Source organism: Gracilinanus agilis, chromosome 2 (assembly GCF_016433145.1).
Source record: "Gracilinanus agilis isolate LMUSP501 chromosome 2, AgileGrace, whole genome shotgun sequence".
NCBI lineage: Eukaryota > Metazoa > Chordata > Mammalia > Didelphimorphia > Didelphidae > Gracilinanus > Gracilinanus agilis.
Window position 1 is genome coordinate 16094593 of NC_058131.1, and position 23214 is coordinate 16117806.

Genomic DNA, 23214 nt, shown 5'->3' on the forward strand with positions numbered 1-23214 from the left:
CTCCCTTCTTTTCTTTCTTTCTTTCTTTCTTTCTTTCTTTCTTTCTTTCTTTCTTTCTTTCTTTCTTACTTTCCCTTTCTCTCTTTTTCTCTTTCTTTCTTCCTTCCTTCCTTCCTTCCTTCCTCATTGGAAAGGCTTCAAGCAATGTATTTCTTCTCTTGTTCATAACAGATTCAGGTCTTTCAAGAACAGGGCACTTTGTCATCCTGTCTATTTTTCCCTTTCCCCTTTCATTTTCTTGGCAACAATGACAGCAAGTACACCAATCTTTTATTAAGCACTTACTACATGTTAGGTCTTGGACTTGACCCCTGAAGATAAAAAGACAAAAAGCAGTGATTCCTGCTATAAACGAGCTGATGTTGACCTGGACAATTGATGCACACAATAAATACAAGGCAATTTTTTTTTTGGTTTAGTTGGAGGGAGAAACTAGCTTCTCTCAGAAACTATACTTGGATATAGCCCAAGAAGTACTAGCTAGGTATATGGAAAATCAATTCAGTGGTCATTTACTTTGAGCTGGCCACTGTGCCAAGTGCTGGGGAATGAGAGAATCATCATGGAAAGCAATGCCTGCCCTCAAAGAGTTTGCATTCTGTGGAGAAATAACATCTACATACACAAAGTCATGCAAAATAGATTCAAAACACATAATGGCCAACCAGAGAGTTAGAGCTGAAAGGGATTCCAGAATCTGTTGAGTCCATTCCCCCCTCCCCTGCCCCTTGTTTCACAAAGGGGGGAAATTGAGACCCAGATGGTTTAAATTATTTATGATCACACAGCTAGTCAAATATCTGAGACTGGATTTGAACCCATGACCTACTGACTCTGTCCAATGCTCTATCCTACCATTATATGATGCTTCCTCTTGGGATTCTGCCGAGTGGGGGTGAGATGGGATAGGCTGCCAGTGTGATAAAAGGAAGACTAAATCTTAGAGTATTGAGTTCAGGATTTGGATGGAACCTGAAATCAGGAACTCCTAGATAAGGAAAGTCCTTCTACAAAAGCTGGTTGGAATCTTCAGCAAGCCAGGAAGCGATGAGGAAGCCCCCATTGTGTTCCAGGCACTGTTCTGAGTGCGAGGGATACAAAGAATGCCATCTCTCCCAGAAAATCTCTTCTGAAATGTAGAGTTTTAGATAGTTGTCTGGAGCACCAAGAAGTAAATTAACTTGCATAAGGAAATATCACCAGGATGTCTCAGAGGCAGGATTTAAATGCAGATTTTCTCGCCTTCCTCTCCACTACATCATAGCTTATTCTCATGCAGGTTGAGATCAAGACAGAAAAAAAATGGGTCAGACATATCTCCCCTTCCTCCCCCCTCATCAGATCTAAAGAGCCACAGTGTGGAGGCTCAGATATTGCCCCGTGACCCTTTCATATCGAGGTGTAAAGGTTAGCCAAGGGTGGGGACCAAGCAGCCTTGATAACGGTCCCCATTCCTCATGACATTCATCTTCTGGTGGGCTGAAGAAACAATCCCTCTATTGAAATATTACTCTTACGGAGAGACTAACAGATGTGTCCACCCAAGGGGCAACTCCCACAGTGGACTTTTATGAGCAGGAAAAAGCTCTTTACAACTCAGCCCCTGCTTTGGATAAATTATTGGTGTGGGGGCAGGGGAGGGCTTTGGGGTGATTAAAAGGAAAACACGACTCGAGAATGCCGACCGTGGTTACTTGGCCAATCTCTCGGGTTGCCGATGTAGATAAAGATTTTGATCGTCATGCCTTTTGGGGGCCATGTCTCGTGGGGTCAGGGTGTAGGTAGGGGAAGGGATGGCAATCTTTCCTTCATATTTTTATTTCAGTATAATTAATGACCCTCAAAAATGGTCCAGCGTGGACCTAGGAGATTCCAGCTCGGGCTGCCAATTCTTCAGGCCTTCTCTTATCAAAGCCTGGGCCCTGATCAAATAGCAAAGAAGATATCAAGGCAGGCCAAGAAATACAGAAAAAGAGAAAAGAGTGTCTTACTTTACAGAAACCTCCCTAATGTTAAATGAGAACCAAGGGATTGTGGTTTCTTTTTCTCAGAACCTGGGCACAAACCCGCAAAGGTACTTGAGACTGTGTAATTCCCTCGTGAGCATCATTCATCATTTTGTTGTTGGCCTTGCTAGTTCAGTTAGAATTTATACTTCTTGGAGAAGTTATTGCTCAAGTAGCCTGGGCAAGATCTATTTGGAGGCAGCATGGAACTCTGGGAGATGTACTGGACTTGGAATTAAGGGATCCGGGTTCTGGCTTACCATTGATTTGGGGCAACAGTCAAGCACTCTATGCCTTAGTTTTCTCATCTCTAAAGTTAAAAATTGGACCCTCTAGCATCAGGGAAGAAGCATGGCATTGGGAATCAGGGACCTGAGGTCCAGTCTCAACTATGTCACTAAATGACTGAATGACCTTGGGCACATCATTTCCATGGGCTTCATTTTCCTTATGGGTAAAACGAGAGACTGAGTTTGATGACTTGAACCCAACCCCAGGAAGGTGCTTCAGTGTCAATCAAACCATGAACCCCTGAGCTCTGTATTTTGGGCATGTGATGTCACTGGGGAGGTGATACAGAAGAATACTCATGAAAGAAAACGAGCCACATGCAGGGGGAGAACTGGGGGAGGAGAAACACAGAGGAAAAACAACTGCTTGAACACATGGACTGATGGGATATTATTGGGGATGTAGACACTAAATGATAACTCTAGTCCGACTATCAATAATATGGAATTAGGTCTTGATCAATGACAAATGTAAAACCCAGTGGAATTGTGCGTTGGCTACAGGGGTTTGGGGGGGATTTGGGGAGAGGGAAAGAACATGAAACATGTAACATACTCAAAATAAAAATATTTAAAAAAAGAAGAATACTCATGCCTAGGAGGGAAAAGACATTTAAGATTATAGAGACTAAGAAACATTTGTAGGACAGTGGGAGGGTCCTGGGACTTCATTCCTTTAACATTTTTATATTTGTTATTAATAATAAAATATATATGTTAATTAGAATTACATATTTACACACAACATATTAATATATTGTGTTAATATATTAATAATAATAAATTATATTTATTAAACACTTGGTTCTAGGATCTGGGAATACAAACCCATTAAGTATTTATTAGGCACCTACTATATGCTATGTAGTAGCAATGCAAAAAACAAAAATGACAGTCTTTGCCCTCAAGGAACTTCCTTTCTATTGGAAAAATGCTTCCACAGGAGCTCTTCTCCCTATCTTTGGGACAAGGAGGGGGCATTTCTATTTTCAGATCCCTCCACATGAGATCTTTTCTCCTCCCCAAAGTTTTTTTTTTTAAACCCTTGTACTTCGGTGTATTGTCTCCTAGGTGGAAGATTGGTAAGGGTGGGCAATGGGGGTCAAGTGACTTGCCCAGGGTCACACAGCTGGGAAGTAGCTGAGGCCGGGTTTGAACCTAGGACCTTCCGTCTCTAGGTCTGGCTCTCACTCCACTGAGCTACCCAGCTGCCCCAAAGTTTTTTAATAATAATAACAATTGTCATTGGCATAGTTCTTTAAATTTTGCAAAGCACTTTATAGACATTAACTCATGTTATTCTGGTCATTTCTCATGGGGCAGGACTTTTCATTGGGGAAGGAGATGCCAACCCTGCTCTTATAGTTATATTTCACTATAATTCATGCCCCCCTCCCCAATGGATCTCATGATAACTCTTTGAGGCAGTGCTCTTGGTAGTCTGTTTTACAAATGGGGAAACTGAGGCTGATAAAGAAGAAATTAACCGAGGGTCATCCAAGCTGTAGTATCTGAGGTGAAACTTGATCTCCGGTTTCTTCCTGGCTTGACCATTGACTCTACCCTTGAGCTTTCCCGATATTTGCTCCTTTTCAAAGCAATCCCAGCTCAGGAGGCCAAGTGGTGTTGGTGCCTATGTGCCCAGCAGCCCTGGCTGAGATGCCTACAAATGGTTAACAAGGTAATGGTGAGGAACGGTGACCTTGATTTGTTTAGCTAAGATGTAAAGATTTTTGAAGGTCAAAGGTGTCCGTGTGTAGTGTTTTGGAGTCTAACTGTGTCTGACCCCCTAACATTAAGCTGCTGTGGCCTGTACTTTGGGAGAGTGAGGCAAACCAGGGGGAAGGAGAGAAGGGGGAGAGAACAGGAAATGGAGTGAGGTGTTTCAGGAAGTTGTCAGGAGTTGACTGATTGATTCCAGATGGGACGGGTCAGTCTCTATGACCCAGGAAATACTCACTAGGGGAAAGAAGTTGGCTAGTGGAGGGAGAAGGCCTGGGAGCGGAGAGAGGCAGGAATGTTCAGTCCACTTCCTTTAGTCCTAAAACATTCCGAGTTGGGTTGGGGTGTTTTTCTTTTTGGAAAAACTCTTCTGCATAAAAAGTAATTTCGTTGTTGTCATCGTTAATCAGGCAGCTTGGAGAGGAGTTCCATTTGGAACTTTGCAGGCAACGAATGCATATTCCCCTCCATAAGGAGACTTCCCCTTCCCTGTGGGACCATGAATTTCATCCGTGAATTTAACCAGGGATGGATAAATATATGTTCCCTCATTGATTCAGGATATCTTCAATTCCGTGTTGGGAATTTTATGAATGAAACCTTTTCCAGGGTGCCCGCTTGGGTTTAACTGGTGGGTTATTATTGATTCCAAATATTTACAGGGAACAGATTTCCCAAATTCCAAACCAGGACCCACGCTTGGACAAGGGGTTTTTAAGAAAAAAATTTTGGTTTTGGTAACTACGAGACTGAATATTTGAAATCAAGAGCGTTGGGGGAAATCCAGCGTGTATGATCTTCATTGGACTCATATTTTAAGAGTTTAAAAATGTTCAAAAATGCAACCTTTGTCCTCTGTGTCTGTGTAGGTGTACATACCTACGTCATATGGCATCTCGATCGTATTTACAATCCAAAATATCAATATATGGATACACATAGAGATAATGATTTACATTTGGATATAATTTAAAATCTTGTCATAAATATTTCTGACACTGAAATAATTCAGGTCAATTCCCTCGCTGCCCTAGTAGGCTTTGGCTAGCCAGCAAGAGATGAAAATTTATTTCCATTGTTAATAGAAAATAATGAAGTGCATCTGAAGCACTGGGGTGTGTCATGTGGGAAAACGCTCACTTTGGACCCGAGGCTGCCTCTGCCCAAATGGACAATGATGGAATCCACTGGCACCTGGAACAGAGCTGCCCCGAGGACGGCAGCAGACCTAGAGGATGACTGACAAGAAGCTTGTGGAGTGAATTAGAGCGGGCTCAGGGAGGGCATTCTTAATATCCACGTAATCCTCCTCGGGACAGGGCAAGGTCTCTCCGGAGTGAGCCCGGCACAGTTTAGCCACAATTAAAGCCCGGAATCTCCCCTCATTTTTTTTTTCCCATGGAGGGGAGGTGGTGGGGCATGACAGTCACATCCTTGAAAATTCGCCCTCCCCCATTTGCAATAATGACTGATTTTCTTCTCTTTTCTCTTCCCCTCTGCCCCCTCATTAGAACATACACGTCTATTATATTGTACGAGTAAAAAATGTACAGCGCTGATCACTCTCAGCCTTCACATTTATCTTCGGGTGATAGCTCCCGTCTGGTTTGGAGGCACGGTTCCCCTCGTTGGCTATAATGAGGTCTTGCTCTTTGCTGAGCCCCGTCCTGATAACGGTGTGGGCTGCTAGACGCCGAATGTTCACATCTCTGTGGCCACCACCCTCGAGATATTCAATCTGGGGAGAGGATTTTCGCCAGACACGGACATGTTCACAAGAGACCAATTGGAAACAGACCTGAACCTAACTAGGATTCGTGGGATTCTAAACTCCAGCTCGGCTTCTAGGGCCCGGCATTCTCTAAATGGCCTGGATTTGCCTTTAACTTAGTCCTTATGTCAGGCATATAATCACCTGGTTATATTTGCAGAGTCCTTATATCGAGAGTGCTCAAACAGGGAGGAACCCCTTTTCTTTTCTTTTTCTTTTTTTCTTTTTTAATTTTTTCTCCCGGTTAAATGATTCTTGTTGTCTCCCTCCCTTCTCCCTCTCCCCTCAGTTGACAAGCAGTTTCATTGGGTTTTGCATGTATTATCCCCCAAAACCCATTTCCATATTATTCATTTTTGTAAAAGAACAATCTTTTAAAACCAAAACCCTCAATCACATACCCATATAAACAAGGGATAAATCCTGTGTTTTCTTCTGCATTTCTGCTCCCCCAGTTCTTTCTCTGGATATGGGGAGCATCTCTCTCATAAGTCCCTTAGGATTGTCCTGGATCATTGCATTGCTATTAGTAGCAAAATCAGTTACATTCAATTGTGCCACAATATATCAGTCTCTGTGAACAACGTTCTCCTGGTTCTGCTCATGTCACTCTGAATCAGTTCTTGGAGGTCTTTCCAGTTCTTATAGAAATCAAACAGTTCATCATTCCTTTCTGCACAATAATATTCCATCACCAACAGATACCACAATTTGTCCAGCCATTCCCCAATGGAAGGGCATCCTCTCATTTTCCAAATTTTTGCCACCACAAAGAGTGCAGCTATAAATATTTTTGTACAGCCTTTTTTTAAAAAATTATCTCTTTGGGTTACAAACCCAGCAGTGACATGGCTGGATCAAAGGGCAGGCAGTCTTTTAAATCCCTTTGTGCATAGTTCCAAATTTCCCTCCAGAATGGTTTGACAAATTCACAACTCCACCAACGATGCATCAGTGTCCCAATTTTGCCACATCCCCTCCAACCTTTATTATTTTCCTTTACTGTCATATTGGCTCATCTGCTAAGTGTGAGGTGGTACCTCAGAATTGTTTTGATTTGCATTTCTTTAAACAAGAGGGATTTAGAACATTTTCCCTATGATTATTGATAGTTTTGATGAGAAACCACTTTTCTGAAGGCCGATTATTCAGTGATCAGGTCTGCTACTGGGGGTGAATAGGACATTGATACTGCATGATAGAGAGAGAAGGCAGAGCAGCTCAGCTCTTAGTTTGCTTCTTTTCTTCTCTGCCAGTTTAGAAAGTCAGTCAGTCAGTCAACAGACATTTATTAAGAGCCTACAATGTGCCATGTGCTGTACTAAGATCTAGTAATACAAAGAATGTCAAAAATAGTTCCTGTCTTCATTGAGATTTCAGACTAATGGGGGGAAGAATATGCAAATAATTAGGTACCTATAAGATATCTAGATATATTTATTTCTAACTCCACCTCTATCCAGATGTATCTACTTCTATATTTACCTCCATCTATCTATCTGTCTGTCTGTCTATCTATCTATCTATCTATCTATCTATCCACCCATCCATCTATCTATGTCTGTTATCTCTTTCTCTCTCTCCCTCTATCTAGTCAATGAATAGTACTCTTAAAATGCTTATTGAATAGAATCGATTAAAAAAGAAGATAGCTTTGGGGGGAACCAGGAAAAGATTACTTTAGAATGAATGAGGATTTGAGTTGAAAGGATAAGAAAGAATAATGATAGGCAGCTAGGTGGCTCAGTGGATCAAAAGCCAGGCTGGAAGACAGCCAGTCCAGGGTTCAAATCTGTCCTCAGATACTTCCTAGATGTGTGAACTTGGGAAAGTCATTTAACCCCAATTGCTTAGCCTTTACCACTCTTCTGCCTTAGAAGAGATACTTAATAGTAATTTTAAGGCAGAAGATAAGGTTTTTTTTTCTTTTGAAGATTGGTGAAAATCTTAAAGCAGTTGATATCCAGTATGAGGAAGGATGAGATAGTAAGAGGGTACCTATACGCTCTTGATGAATTTAGGTCACTTGACCCAACTAAGCCACATATTTGGTCTTAAAAAGAATGGCAGCTATATTGGCGGAACTTCTGACAATGATATTTGAGAGATCCTGAAGAATGGAAGAAAGACTGCAGAACTGGGGAAGGATGAGTGTTGTTCTAATTTTTAAAGGGAAGAGAATGGATTTTGCAGAACACAGGCCAATGAGCCTGATTGTGAATGCTGGCAAAATTCCACGGCTTGCTATTAAAAAGATGGTTAGGGAACTTCTAGAAAAAGGAAGCAGCAATCATATATTATGGAGGGTGGATCAGGAACATGAAAAGCTTTCCATTTTATTCTACCATTTCTGTGGTCCAGGCTGCACTGGGAATGGGGATGGTGAAGGTGAATAAAATATTTTCTGACCTGAGGAGCTTTGGAGGCTCACGAGCACCACTTTAAAAACAGATGTTAGCTAAGAAATCATTGTTATACTTCTGGGAGGTAGAAGAGGGAGATAGTCTCTTTTGGGGTAAGGGGAAGTGGGGTTTGGAGTCAGTACCCAGGTTTGAATCCTGGTTCTTCCTACCATATGGTATTTCATCTACTTACCTGACACTTCATCTCCCTGTGGCTCAGTTTCCCCATATATAAAGTGAGAAATTTGGACTAGGTGATCTTGAAGGTCCTGTTTGACAATTTGATCCTTGGGGCGACTGCCCTCATCCCACAGATTGGGAAGAAAAGACATGGGAACATTCCAACAAGGTCCAGGCTGCAGAGAGGCCAGACAGGTATCAACCTCCACAGTCCTAACTCACTCTGGCTAACTAGTTTCTACATACCTGCTACCCGAGTATACACTTAACTCTTCCTGGACTTCTTTGCCAGGCCCCCATCTTTATCATTTCAACATGTCGTTATTTTATATTTGGATCTGACACCAGGAAGTGAGCTTGCTCTTGGTACAGTGCCACTTTCTGGTTCAGCTAAGCTAAGGATTCTCTTTGGGGATTTCTCAGCTTTCTTGACCATTGTGGGAGGGGAGAAACTCATCGATCTTCCTCTGCTGAACTCCTTTGGTATTCCAGTTTAGCATATAATTATCAGCTGCCTTGCATTCTTTTCTACTAGTTTCATTTCATTTATTCTTCACTTTCTGAGTAGATTATATGCTCCTCGAAGGCAGGGATCACGTGTGACTGAATCATAACTAGCTATTTGTGCGCGTTCCTGAAAAATGCCCTCAAACCAAACTTTTAAGAACCATTCTTTGGTGTGTGTTTATGTGTGAGATCCCAAAGCACCATTCTATGGAGGGACACAGACATCCTGGCTGAGACACATTGAGATGTCTTCTGGAGAAAGCTCTCAGGAGCTGGAGTGAAGCTATTATTATTATTGTTGTTTGTCCTTCGTTTTCAAAGAGGACCAATGACCTCATGATGTTGAAGCCAGGGTGGAGTGGATTCAATTATGGTTGATCAATCCAATATGACTCTGGAAGACTCTAACACAGGTCGGGCACAAGTGGCCCATGACAACATTCAGAATGGAGATGCCTCTGAATTTATGTGGCTCGTGTTTCCTTTGGGCTACTGTGATTCACCTTGGAGGCAACCCACCATCTGATAGCTTCATAATACTTGAACTACAGGGTGTCCCAAAAGTCTTAGTGTACTTTTAAGCCACTGAAGCTTGAAATCATTATAGTGATTTAAATTATTCCATTTTAAATCTGTATTAAGACTTTTGGAACATTTGGTAGTTATTTTTGCTATGTGCTAAGCTCGGTAGCTTCTATGCGGCTGGATGACTCACTAGGAGTACTCTTGGCCCCCTGAAAAGTTGAGTACCCTGAGGCAAAGCCATAGTTCCCTTGGATTAGTTACTGGTCCAATTTCTCATACTTCTTTTGCTTGTCCTTGACTCTACCAAGATTCACACAGTGCTGAGTGCATCATAGGACCTCAGTGACCACTCATTGATTGAATGATTTCAATCAATTTGGTTACCATTTCCATATCCATCTTTTCTCTTTTGCTCCAGGCTGCCTCTAAATACCTTGCTACTCAAATCTGGTATTCCTTCCAAGAGGGATGAGCTACCAATCAATCCAATTCGGCTCAATTTAGCTCAATTAATTTCGGTTCATTTCAAATTAATTCAATTGGAGAAGATTCCATTTAACTCAACAATAATAAGAGTAATAGCTTGTATTTCTATTGAATTTTAAAGTTTGCAGATCATTTTACATAATTTTCTCATTTGATTCTCACAACTCAGAAATGGGTGCTTTATGATTAACTCCTCCATTTTACAGATGAGGAAACTGAGGTGGAGAGAGATTAAATGACTTGCCCAGGATCACACAGCTAGCAAGTGTCTGAGGCTGGATTTGAACTCAGTGTTCTTGATCCCAAGCCCAATTATCTACCTACTTATTCTCAGATATCATACCAGTTTATAGATGAACAGTCAATTTGATCTTCTCTTGTGAGGTTGATCGAATCCATCTGCCATAATTATACCCATTTCACAGATGAGGGCTGAGATTCAAAGTCATTTACTACTTGATCCAAAGTCACACAGCCAGTAAATGTCTGAAGGAGTTGCACACTTATGCCTTCCTTGATCCCACGCTCGATTCTCTCTCTGTCCACCCGGGCTCTGGTTGGAGGGTTCCTTCATACAAAGGTAAACACTGCTTTTTTTTTTTTTCTTCTTCTTCTAACATTTGCAGGTGGTGCTATCAACAACGGTGAACGTGGATGGCCACGTGCTGGCTGTTTCCGACAACATGTTTGTTCACAACAATTCTAAGCACGGGCGGAGAGCAAGGAGGCTGGACCCGTCTGAAGGTAGGATTGTCGAGGTGGAGACCAGAGAGAGAAGTGAAATCGGTCTCTGGTTCCCTTGATCAGATTTCACTCGGGTTCCTTTGGAGCGTGATGGGAATCTTGCATAAAGCCATGTGTGGTTTGAAAAACAAAGTTAAAATAGTAATTCTCTCCCACCCAACAGACACCAACACACACACACACACACACACACACACACACACACACACACACACACAATCACATGCCAAAGTCTTCGGATTTCTTCCATCTTCTTTTTTTCTTTCTTTTTTCTTCTTCTAGACGAGCTTTTCAGGCAAATTAAGCACGGTGACATCTTAGTTAAACATTTCCATGCGAGGCATGTATGAAAAAGTGTCATTTGTTCCCTTAAACAAATTGTGGGCAAAACCTAACAATATGCAGGATGGAATTGACACTAATTGATTTTTGTTTGCTTGGCCAAGGAGGAATCGTGGTTGACTTGGGGTGATTTTCAGAGTGCATTAAGGCAATTAGAAATATCTCAACTGCTAAGTTTCAAGTTGTCAAAAAAACAACAACCAAAAAAAAAAAAAAAAAAACCCAACAGCCCGCCACGGAAGTCCATTGATTAAAATAAGCCACGTACTCCAATAAAGCCGGGCTCACCTCTTCTTCCCACTTCCACCCCACTCCCTAGTAAGAGGAGACGACTCTGGAGTGTTCAGGGAATGGCTGAGCTGGCTCGTGATTTCGTTAGGATATTTTGCTGCCCCCCACCCTCTTACAAAAATGTGTCCTATATCAGCTCGAAGAAGAATTAATGAACTGGAAGAAAATGATTGAATCAGTAAAGAATTTGGAGCACTGTTAATTCTCCCCCAGCGGTCTCTGAAAGGGGAGAAGAAAATCCCAGTCTTCGGAGCTCGGAACCCATCCAGTTTTCCCCTGACTGATTGGATGTGATTGACTGGCTGCTCAAAGTAGGGCCGTGTTTTTGGAGTCCTGCCAAAGTTCTCCTCCACCTTTGACCCTGTCAACGTTGGAAATGGAGTGATGAATTGACTTTAGTTATGGCCTGGAAACCATCTTGGGTTCCTGATGGGATGTAAAGTCCAGAGGCCTTGAACATATGGGAGAGGATAAAAAACACAATCCATCCCATAAAGTTAGGAAAATGATTAGAAATTGTCTCTCGATAGGGTCTGAAAAACAAATTTCGAATGTCTCCTATGCTGCTTTTGCTTCCCCTTCCTCTCTAGAGGAGTAATCAGCCTTGTAAATCTTAACACGTCCCTCTGGTAGGCTGGGGTGTGGTTCTCGTGTTTATTTAACGCTTTTTTCCAGTGTGATCAACTTATAAAAATACGTTAACGACAACAGCAGTTTTTTAGGAAACTCAGGGATGAAATTAGAATTCTAGTATCCCCGAGCTTGAACAGAATTTGGCGATCCGTCGAGCTAGGCCAACTAGTCTATTGTTTTAGAGGAGGAAACCAAGGCCCAGAGAAGTGGAACCAGTCAAGACTGAAATGAAGCCACTCGGCCCTTTCCCCTGCCCTGGCCGTTTCATCTGATCCTTGTCCCAAGTCTGAATTCCTTCTACCACATTCACAACTCGTGGTCATCCATCCTCTGCTTGCACACCTGGAGTAGTGGGAGCTCACTATCTTCCGGGACAGGCCAACACCAATTTAATTCTTATTTCAGTGTGAAATGGACAATTAAGACAAGTTGAATTATTAGGAAGTGATTTCTTTTGGTAAACACAAAGCTTTCTGCCTCCACCTCCAACCTAGTGATGGTTCTGCCCCCTGGGACCAAGGAGGCATGACATCTAAGGATCGTGGGTTTATAACTGGGAGAGACTTCAGGTAGAACTGAATCTAATAATTCTTCTATGTGACAGCCATTCGAATACCTCAAATTATCAATCAGGTTCTAGAGTCATGGTAGCTAAGCTCATCCCTCTAATTTTGTAAATCAAGGCAGAAAGCACTTATTAAGCACCCAATGTTTGCTGGGCACTATGCTACCCCTGGGGGATTCAGAGAAAAGCAAATTCTCTCCTTGAATGGAGATGACATAAGAACGACTATGTACCAACAAACTAAATACCAGATAAATTGGAGAGAATCTGTAAAAAGGAGGCTCCCGCATTAAAGGAACTGAAGAAGGTTTCCTGTAGAAGACAAGGGACTTAGAGGAAGGCAAGGGACTTAGAGGAAGGCAGGGAAGTCAAGAGGTGAGGCTAAAGAGGCAGAGCATTCCAAGAATGAGGGATAGCTGGTGAAAATGCTCTGAGTTGGGATATAGAGTGTTGTGTTCAAGGAACTACAAGGAAATTGATATCCAAAGAGATTATTATCTGGGATCAAAGATCTACAGAGCCCATATAGTCCAATTCCCTCTTTTTTACAGATGAAGAAACTGAGGCCTTTAGAGGTAAAGTTACTTATGCAAGGTCTCACGAGTAGTAAATAGCAGAGTTAGGATTCAAAGCCAGATTCTTGGACTCGCAACATGGCACATTTCCCACTGTGCTGGAGTATCTCTTGTGTTCCTCCAACAGCTTTTTCTTTTCCTTGCAGAACATCCCCAGGTTCTTGAGCCATCCCTCATATGCTATCATTGAGTCCCTTTACATTCTGGCCACCTTCTCCTGAGGGTGCTCTAGCTTCTCTACATCCTTCTTAAAATATATCCCAATTTGCTCTCAATGGTAGATGTAGACTTACCAAGGCAGAAGATGGTGTGACAATGGCCTCCCTCATTTTATTTTTCTGTGCAATATGATCAGTTTCATCATAGATTCATAGATTTAGAGCCAGAAGAAACTTGTGAAATCACTTGGTGATCCAACCTCTTCATTTCACAGTTGAATAAACTGAGGCCAAGAGAGATTAAGTGATATGTCCAAAGTCATCCAGGGAGTAAACAGAAGAGTTGGGGTTGAGGTCCAAGTCCTCTTAAAATGATAATAATGGTAATAATATTAATAATGATAATAGGTAACATGAATGAACCTGGGGGCATCTAGTTGGTACTGTAATGCACAGTGTTGACCCTGGAGTCAGGAAGACCTGAGTTCAAATCTGTCCTCAGCTATGTGACCCTGGGCAAGTCACTTCACCTTATTATTTGCCTCATCTGTAAAATGAGCTGAAAAAGGAAATGGAAAATCATCCCACTATTTTTGTCAAGAAAACCCCAAATAGAGTCAGGAAGAATTGTACACAATTGAAATAACTGAACAATAACAGCCTTAAAGCTCTTTAGGATTTTCAAAGCACTTTAAATATATAATCTCATTTGGACCATACAACACATCTATCTGCAAGGTAGGTGCTATTATTATTCCTCTTTTAGAGATGAGGAAACTGAGGCTGACAATTCAGTAACTTGCTCAAGGTCACACAACTAGGAAATATCTGAGGCAGGATTTAAACTCAGGATTTCCTGACTCCAGCTCCAGCATCCTAATTAACCATCATATGGTCTGCCTGCCAAATGCATTACCTTTCCCTGGCAATGCCACATTGTCTTGGTCTTATGTTACTGTGACATGGAGCAAACAAGTATCTGCTTAGGTAATGGCAGTGTGGGCAAGAAGGCATTGTTGGGGAATTTTTTAGCTCTAGAAGGTGAAACATGAAAACCCTCCTTCCTGTTGAGGTCCTGATTTGTAAGAACAGAAGGAACAAGTCTAACTTATGGTTCTGTCTCCATAGCTACACCCTGCATCAAAGCTATCAGCCCGAGTGAAGGCTGGACCACCGGTGGGGCCATGGTGATCATCATCGGGGACAATTTCTTTGATGGACTCCAAGTTGTATTTGGGACCATGCTCGTATGGAGTGAGGTAGGCAACATCAATCTCTTCAGCCAGTCTTCATCGGCTCAAGAGCTGAGCCCCGGTCACCTAGATTTGGTTGAGCTTTACTACATCAAGGGACCATGTTAGGAGTTGAGGATGCAGAGTAAAATCCAGGAGAAAAGGAAGAAAAATGGTGTAAAGAGACTGAGGATACCAATGGCTTCTCTTAAGTGCCAAATAAGTGATAAAGATTGAAACAAAAAGCACCAACGAATCAGTTATTTATTCCATACATTGTGCTGGGAGCTGGGGACCCAAAGACATAATAAGTCATGAGATTCAGAGATCAGAGGGGCCTTAGAGACTGTCTAGCCCACATTTTACAGATGAGGAAACTGAGGCCTGGAAGAAACATTGGTTCAGTGGTTTGTCCAAGCTCATGGAGGTGATGAGTGCTCAAGCCAGGATCTGAGGAAGTCTATAACTTCATGGCTTGGTATCATCTCTGCCATCTTGTAACTTTCCAGGGAGACTGGAACAGCTGAGAAGCCACACTAAAAGTAGGAATTGAATTGGGCAATGAAAGAAGGGGAGGACTGAAGAAATCAGGGAAGAAAGAATCAGGCATTAATGACAGGGAAAATGCAGTGGGCTAAGGTGTGAAGGGAAGAATGTGTGTTGTATTCAGAAAACACCTAGGCAAACTCAAAGAATCTTAACTAGGGCAGGGGGTCCATGGCTATGCTCCCAGGTCATTATAATTTAGTAGGCACCGAAACATGCTTGTACTTCAGCAGCTGAGAAAGAATACTGAGCTTAGGACTCTAGTGAGCAAGAATAATCCTCCTGTGGTGACTTCTACCCTCCCTCTCCACCTCATCAGCTGAATTTGTTCTCCGAGTTTATTTTATTCATTCTTTCTATCCAATGAACATTTATTAAACACTCATGACATGCCAGATGTTGAGGATACAAATAGGCAGAAGAAAGGGAGTCCCTGCTTTTTAAAAATATTTTTGCTAGAGCCTATTCAAAGATCATTTCTGGTTTGTTGCTCCTGGTGTTAAAATGGCTAGTGACCACTCCAAAGACCTTGTGGCTAGAGGAGGAGTGTTGCACAAGGGGTGAGAGATAGCCCCTTCTGCTCTTTCTTTCCCCATTATTTTTTCTCACTTTTTTTGTTTCCTCTCCAGCTGATAACACCTCATGCCATCAGAGTCCAGACTCCTCCTCGACACATCCCTGGCGTGGTAGAAGTGACATTATCGTATAAGTCAAAACAGTTCTGCAAAGGGGCCCCGGGAAGGTTCATCTACACAGGTAAGTGCGAAGATGATTTCAAGGCTTTGTTGTTCTGGTTCTTAATGAGACCTTCTCTCCACCCTATTGCTTTTTCTAAGTCATCTGTAAAATGGGGATAATAATACCTCTGAGGACCAAGTCGAAGAATATCTATCAAGGGTTTGGAAAATCATGAGGTCCTTGTAAATGTCAGCCCCTCTCCCTGCTGTGATAAGGGTTAAATATTTCTGCTATTATGCCAGATCGTAACCTAGAGGACAGGTTGTTTTTGCCTTTTGGTTCAGCCCTTGTGACTTCATTAGTGGTAGGAGCCCCCAGTGAGGAAATCAGCTCAGTGAATACAAATCAAACCACAAGTTTCTTAACCGATGGCTTGTTCTTTGGAGTTCTGAGATGCAGACTCATGTAGGAAGATCCTGCCTGGGGTAATGCCGTAATCCTCAGCACACAACTAGAAGGACTTCAGCCCAACCAATCTAACCCAACATATAGGTTAAGGGAATCCCAGCTTCCTCCTCCGAGGTCTTCAGGCAGAGGCCGGATGACCCTTTGGTGGGGATGTTGAGGTGGGATTCTTTGTCATGAGATTTGGAACTTGAGGGCTTCTGAATCCCTTTCAACACTGACATTCTCTGATTCTATGAAATGAATGAATGTGTTTTGGAAGGGATTCTTGGATTGGTCAACCTCGACTCTGCGATCTCCTCCAACGTTGAGAGCTATGATTCCTTAAGCCACCATCTTGGGTGGAGGCTCAAACTAGACTTGTCTTATGCAGAATCCAATCTTGTGGGCCATAAGATCAGAGCAAGTTTGGGGAAAGAGTTGTAAGGATCAACCAAAGGTTTGTGGAGTACTTTAAACTCTTGAGGGCCAGGAGGAGAGAAACTAAATGATCAGAGGCATTCATCAACCCACCGACCAACATTTATTAATCACTTATTATATGCCAGGCATTGTGCTAAGATCTGGGAATACTTGGACAAAAACAAAAGCCTGGTTTTAGTGTAGAAAATACATAAAGAGCTATATTGGAAGTAGGTACAAGATGATAGGGGAAGGCACCAGCAAGCTGGGGAGATCAGGAAGGACTCCTGGAGGTGGTGCTTGAACTGAGGACTGAGGAAAACTAGGGACTCTATGAATCAGAAGTGAGAAAGGACTGTATTCCAGTGTAGAGAACAGCCAGGAGAAATGCAAGGTGATGGGAAATGGAATTCTATGGGTGAGAAACAGTATAAAGGCCAAATGGATTGGACCATAGAGTCAATGATGGTGAATGTATGTTGTCGTAAGGGGTTGGGGAGTAGTTAGGTGGCTTAGTGGATTGAGAGCCTGGGCTAGAGATGGGACAACCTGGATTCAAATTTGACTGAAGATACATCCTACCCGTAAGACCTTGGGCAAGTCAGTTAACCCCCATTGCCTAGCCCAGTGATTCCCAAAGTGGGTGCTACTGCCCCCTGGTGGGTGCTGCAGTGATCCAGGAGAGCGGTGATGGCCACAGGTGCATTTATCTTTCCTATTAATTGCTATTAAAATTAAAAAAAAAATTAATTTCCAGGGGGCTAAGTCATATTTTTTCTGGAAAGGGAGTGGTAGGCCAAAAAAGTTTGGGAACCAGTGGCCTAGCCCTTACAACTCTTCTGTCTTAGAACCAATACAAAGTATTGGTTTGGTTCTAAGACAGAAGTTAAAGATTAAAAAAGAGAGATGCTAGGTTCCCCCTTCTCACTTGGAAATCTTTCCAAAGGGCCTGAATTTGTTGGATCTACTGGCATAGTGGGGATTTGTTTTGTATATTGGGTGGACAAGATGGTCACTAAGGTCTCCACTGTCAATTCTCAAATTCTGTGTTTCTGTGAATAACAAAATGAATCGGTCATGTGTTACAGTAAGGAAGCAAAATGGAGGTAGAAGGTGTGTGCAGGGAAGGAGGGTAGTAGGAGTTTTGTTAGGTAGATAGGTAGGGTGGATCCAGATTATGGAGGGACTAGCTTGCAGCTGGAAGAGAAATCAAAAATCATTTACTCCAATCCCCTTATTTTACAGATGTGGAAACTGATGCCCAGAGGAACTGATAGAGTCCATACATGAAACAATAAGGAGCTTTTGTGGGTTCTTGAGCAGGGGAGTGCCATGAAAATTATATTTTCTGAAGATGAATCTTTGAGTGATCCAAAAGCCATATTGGAGGGGAGGGACCGAAGGCAGGAAGATTAGGTAGACAGTTATCCTTTGAAATGAAAGAAAAAGAAAGGAAGTTGCTTGTTTTAAAATGATAGTAAAAAGGCAGAATTGGGAAAATGCACCAAGCTCATGATATTCCTTTCAAAGCTACTGCACACATCTTGAGGGCATTTATTCTTTTCTCCTTTCCAACTCATCAGTGTCCAATGGTTACCTAGAGTGGGATTATTTGGCAGCTGTATTTGGGACCAAAAATCATTTTATTGGGCAGTTAGGTGGTACAATAGAAAGAGTTCTCAGCCTGGAATCAGGAAGACCGTAGGTCAAATCTGGCCTCAAACACTGTGTGACCCTAGTCAAGTCACTTAATCCTTTTTGCCTCAGTTTCCTCATCTGTAAAAAGAGTCAGAGAAGGAAATGGCAAACCACTGTAGTATCTTTGCCAGGAACACTCAAAATGGAGGTAACAAAAAGTCAGATATGACTGAAGAACAACAAAGTCATTTTCTAGATTTAGAAATGTAGATATATGTACTATTTTCCTCTCATGTTGAATAAAAGCTCCCAAAGGGCAGGATTTTTGTATCTTTATTCTGTGTCATCCAGCACAGTGTCTGGCCATAGAGTAGGTGCTTCATAAATGCCAGCTTGTTGGATTGAATTGAAAGAAAACATGGAGTGAGAGTCTATAGCAGAAAGAATGTTAGCTTGGGTGGAATCAGGGGATATTGGCCATAAGAAGCACTTACAATTTCTCGAATTAAATTCAATAGTCCTGGGTCTCCAGGCTCTGCCACTAATTAGCTATGTGATCACGGGTAAGTCACTTCCCTTCTGTGGGACTCAGTTCCTCGTCTATTAAATGGTGGTGCTGGTGGAGGTGCTGGTGGTGAAGGGGGGTGAGATCTCCAAGGCTCCTTCCAGCTCTAAAAATTTTATGATTCCATGAAATAGACACAGACAGTCTCGGAAACCTTCCATATGGCTTTAATAGCAGACTCGACATTCTTGGACATGACCTGCGTTTGAGTGGAGATTCAAGTCGAGGCAAAGGGCTGCGAAGCCGTGGTCGTGTTACAGCTAATGCTCGGCTCCTCACATTTTTAATATGGGAAGAGGTGACAGAGATGTTTAGGAGTGGCGATAAAATCACGAGGCAGCTTTGTAGCTCGTAAATGGGCTCGGAAGGTGCTTCCAAGAGAAGAGCTAGTGCCAGTGACATGTGGAGCATTGGCAGACTAAGTAACAACAATGACAACAGCAACAGCTAGTGTTTCTATATTGTGTAAAAGGCTGCAAAATTCTTATGCGAGCTCATTTGATCCTCATAAGGACCCTGGGAGGCAGCTGCTATTCCTATCCCCATTTTACTGATGAGGAAACTGAGGCACATTGAGGTCAAGTGACTTGCCCAGGGTCAAAGAGAGTATCTGTTTCTGAGCAGGATTTGAACTTAGGTCCTCTTGACTTGAAGGCACACTAACCACTCTATCCTAACTAGTTAAACATGTAGTCTCCCAAAGGGAACTAATTTGAAAGAAGTGAAACTAATTGAAATGAATATCTGCTAAGATAGTCATTCATTTGTTCATTCATTCATTCATTCATTCATTCATTCAATCATCAATGAAAACAAATATTGATTTGGTGGTGAAAGCATTGGCTTTGGAGCCAGGATGACCTGAATTGCAAGGCATACTCCTGGCTTATACTGGCTGTATGATCCTAGGTGAGTCATTGAAATGTGTTGGTGCCCCCATGCAACTTTTCCAGATTCTAAGATGCAGAACAGATGGAGATTTGATTGGTAGGAGGAGTTCCCAATATCATTCAAATCACAGGTCTGATCCCTGATCTGATCAGTGTACCCCACTATCTTAGCCCTATTATGTCAGGGAAATGGAATAATATGAGTTTCTCATGGATCTATAGTATGGCTCCACAGCTGTTTCCTCAGTGCAGAGTTGGGGCAGGGTGGGAAGAGAAGGGCAAAGTCCCCAAGAACACATGAATGGACCACTTTTCAGAGGTGGGATGGCACTAAGGGAGATTAATGCAGGTGAGAATAATCCAGTCATCTCCTTTAGCCCTAGCCCTGCCCTGAGAAAGGTCTATTCATGAGCTCTTGGGGAGTCTGTGCCTTTTTTCATCCCTCCCCCAACTCCATACTGGGGAAATAGTAGCTCTTAAAGGCTAGAAATGGTAGAAAGAGTTTTCTCACCTGGATTTCCAAAAACCAAAGAAACCACACATCCAGTCCCTATTGCTAAGTGACACAAAACTAAAACTGGGCTCTAGCTAGTCCTTGAGCCCAGCCATCTTCATACACCGGTCCCCTAGCCAAGCATATTCTTTGATGACCCAGTACCATCTTGGCCAATGTCTGTAGAGTTACAATGTCCTTAAGCATTCTTTTTATTTCCTTTTACTATGAAGATATTTTATTTTACCAATTACATAGAATAACAAATTTCCACATAAGTTTTCTGAAGTTTTAAGATCCAAATGATCTCCCTACCTCCCTTCTCTCTCCATTTTGGGAGCTGGCAAGCAATTCAATCTGGGTTATACATGCATTATCATAGAAAACACATTTCCATATTACTCACTTTTGTAAGAGAATAATCATATCAAACCAAAACCCCCAAATAAAAATCCAAATAAACTAAAGTGAAAAACCACATGCTTTGATCTGCATTTTGACACCAACAGTTCTTTCTCTTGGGGTGGAGAGCATGCTTTGTCATAAGTCCCATAGAATTGCTGTTACTGTATACAATGTTTTTCTGGTTCTGCTTATTTCATTCTGCATCAGTTCACAGAGGTCTTCCCAGCTTTTTCTGAAATCATCCTGTTTATCCTTTCTTATAAGGCAATAGTATCCCATCACCATCACATACCACAATTTGTTCTGCCATTCCCCAATCGAGGGACGCTCCCTCATTTTCTAATTTTTGTTGCCACCACAAAGAGTGCGGTTATAAATATTTTGGTACAAACAGGTCCTTCCCCCTTTTTTTATTATTTCTTTGGGATATAGACCTAGTAGTGGTATTACTGGATCAAAGGGTAAAGCATTCTCTTTACAATCAACATCTTATCCTCCACACTATCATCACCATAATAAAAAATATAGAAGCACTGCGTGGTGAGGTCATAGTAGCATAGAACATTTTAAGCTGTAACCTCATCCAGTCCAAGACTCCTTAGAAGACAGAATCATGGAATTTTAAAGTTGGAAGGAACCTTTAGTGTCTGTTGAATTTGATCCTGAGAAAGGCAGATATTTGTAGAAAAATGTTTCTGGTTGGAAGGCCATGTTCTGGCCCCAGACCCATTTAATTTTAATTTGTGATGAATCCTGTGTGTGTGTGTGTGTGTGTGTGTGTGTGTGTGTGTGTGTGTGTGTGTAAGAAGAGGAATGAAAGAGGAAGAGGGAGGCCCAAGTCTTCCTCTGCCATCGTCAGCAAGCAAAACACAAAATCAAAACCACCCAGGGAGGGTGTCAGGGCAGCTCTGGAGCCCAGTAACTCTAGCCAGAAACTTTCACCTTGAGGTTGCTGGATCAAATGTAGCCCAGTTTAGTGGAGCTGGGAAACGGAAACCATCTGGGGATGGTTCCAGGCCCCACGGGAAGTGGATTGGTGGTCTTGAGTCCCTTCCCACTGAGAAAACTGCCACTTGACAAGAAGAACTAATTGGTAACCCAGTAGGGAGGCTCAGACCAATGGCCGGAGATGGAATGAGATGGAATGTTCCCTGGAAATGTCTGGAAGGGCCGTCTCCAGGGTCAGACCTGAGCCCTAAGCCATGCTGATCTGTCACACCTTGGCTTCTTTTTCTGCAGACAAAGGGCTCTCATCTTTCCATCTAGACGGGCTTCTTGAGAGCAGGATTTCTATATAAACTTACTGCTCCCCCAGGTCAGATGAAGCCTTTGGATATACTGAATCAGACAGTCCTATAGAGTAACAATATGAAAAGCTGAGACGGGCAATGAGGTGCTGCGCAGAGAGCATTGGATATTGTGTTGGGAGGGATCTGGGTTGGAAATCTGCCTCTGACCCTGGATGGCATCCATTATGTCCTAAATACTCATCTGTAAAATGGAGGAGAATCCTACCTAGAGTGCCTACCTCCTGGATTCCTGAAGGCCATATGGGCACAGACTGATGGTTCTACCAATCCAGCAAGTGTTTATTAATCAATCAACAAACATTTATTTGTTAAATAGTTGGTAGGTGCCAGGGAGGCACTGTGCTAAATGGTGGAGTTCCAAAGAAAAAGTAAAAGCAGTCTCTGCCTTTAAGAAATGTACTTTCCAAGAAAGGAGACAACATGCACCTAAATCAGTTCATGCAGGATATTTTGGGAAGCGAGAGACATCGAGAGAAGCCAGGTGGCACTGTGATGGAGGACCAGGCCTGGAGTCAGCAAGACTCATCTTCATAAGTTCAAATCTGGCCTCAGGCAATTACAAGTTGTATGACCTGGGCAAGTTATTTAACCCCATTCACCTCAGTTTTCACATCTGTAAAATGAACCAGTGAAGGAGATGACAAACACTCCAGTACCTTTGCCAAGAAATTCCCAAACAGAGCCACAAAGAGTCGGACATGACTGTACAACAAGAATACATCTAGAGTGGTTGGGAGATAAAGTTGTAGAGAAAAGGGACCAGAAAAGGCCTCTCCATTAAGGGATTTGAGGTGAATCTTCAAGACACACCAGGGATTCTAGCCAGTGTGGATGCCAGTCTTGCTTGGCTGTAGAGTCTCAAGGGGAGTAATGCAGCAGAAGTCCTGAAGTGTAGAAGGGGCCCAGTTATGAACTGGGAAAAGAGTGCCCAAAGAGGATTAAAAATTCTTTTCCCAAGAGGTAATAGGGAGCTGCTGGGGTTCCCTGAGAAGGGAGTGACATAGCTAGCCTTGTGTTTAAAAAAATAATAATTTTGGCAACTGTGTGGAGTAAAAGAGGCACTGAGGCTATGGGAAAAAACCAACCAACCAATCACCAAACATTTATTAAGCCCTTACTGTGTACCAGGCAGGATGCTGAGCACTGAGGACACAAAGAAAAATGAAGGGAAAAAAAGCTTGCTTTTGTGGAACTTCTAGAGGAGGGGGTAGAGAGAGCATAGGAACAGAGAAGTCATCCAAGATCATTGTGAAGGGAGAGGCTTGGCCAAGGGCCCCAGTGGAGTATGGTGGGCTCATTTGAAATGATCTGCCCAAAGTCCTTGGTAACCCTTTAAGCACTACATAATAAGGGCTGTTATTCCTAAGGGATACACCAAAGTGCCATTTAAAGT

The 23214-nt window shown here is 42.5% G+C and overlaps 1 protein-coding gene across 1 annotated transcript in view; it reads left to right on the forward strand.

Annotated features, from left to right (window-relative positions):
- The window catches only part of EBF2 (EBF transcription factor 2), a 275204-nt gene that overhangs the window by 207982 nt on the left and 44008 nt on the right, over positions 1-23214 (forward strand). Inside the window, exons 6-8 of the mRNA XM_044659252.1 lie at positions 10516-10633; positions 14326-14456; positions 15605-15731. Of these exons, the coding sequence (XP_044515187.1) occupies positions 10516-10633; positions 14326-14456; positions 15605-15731 (376 nt within the window). The remainder of the gene's footprint in view (positions 1-10515; positions 10634-14325; positions 14457-15604; positions 15732-23214) is intronic.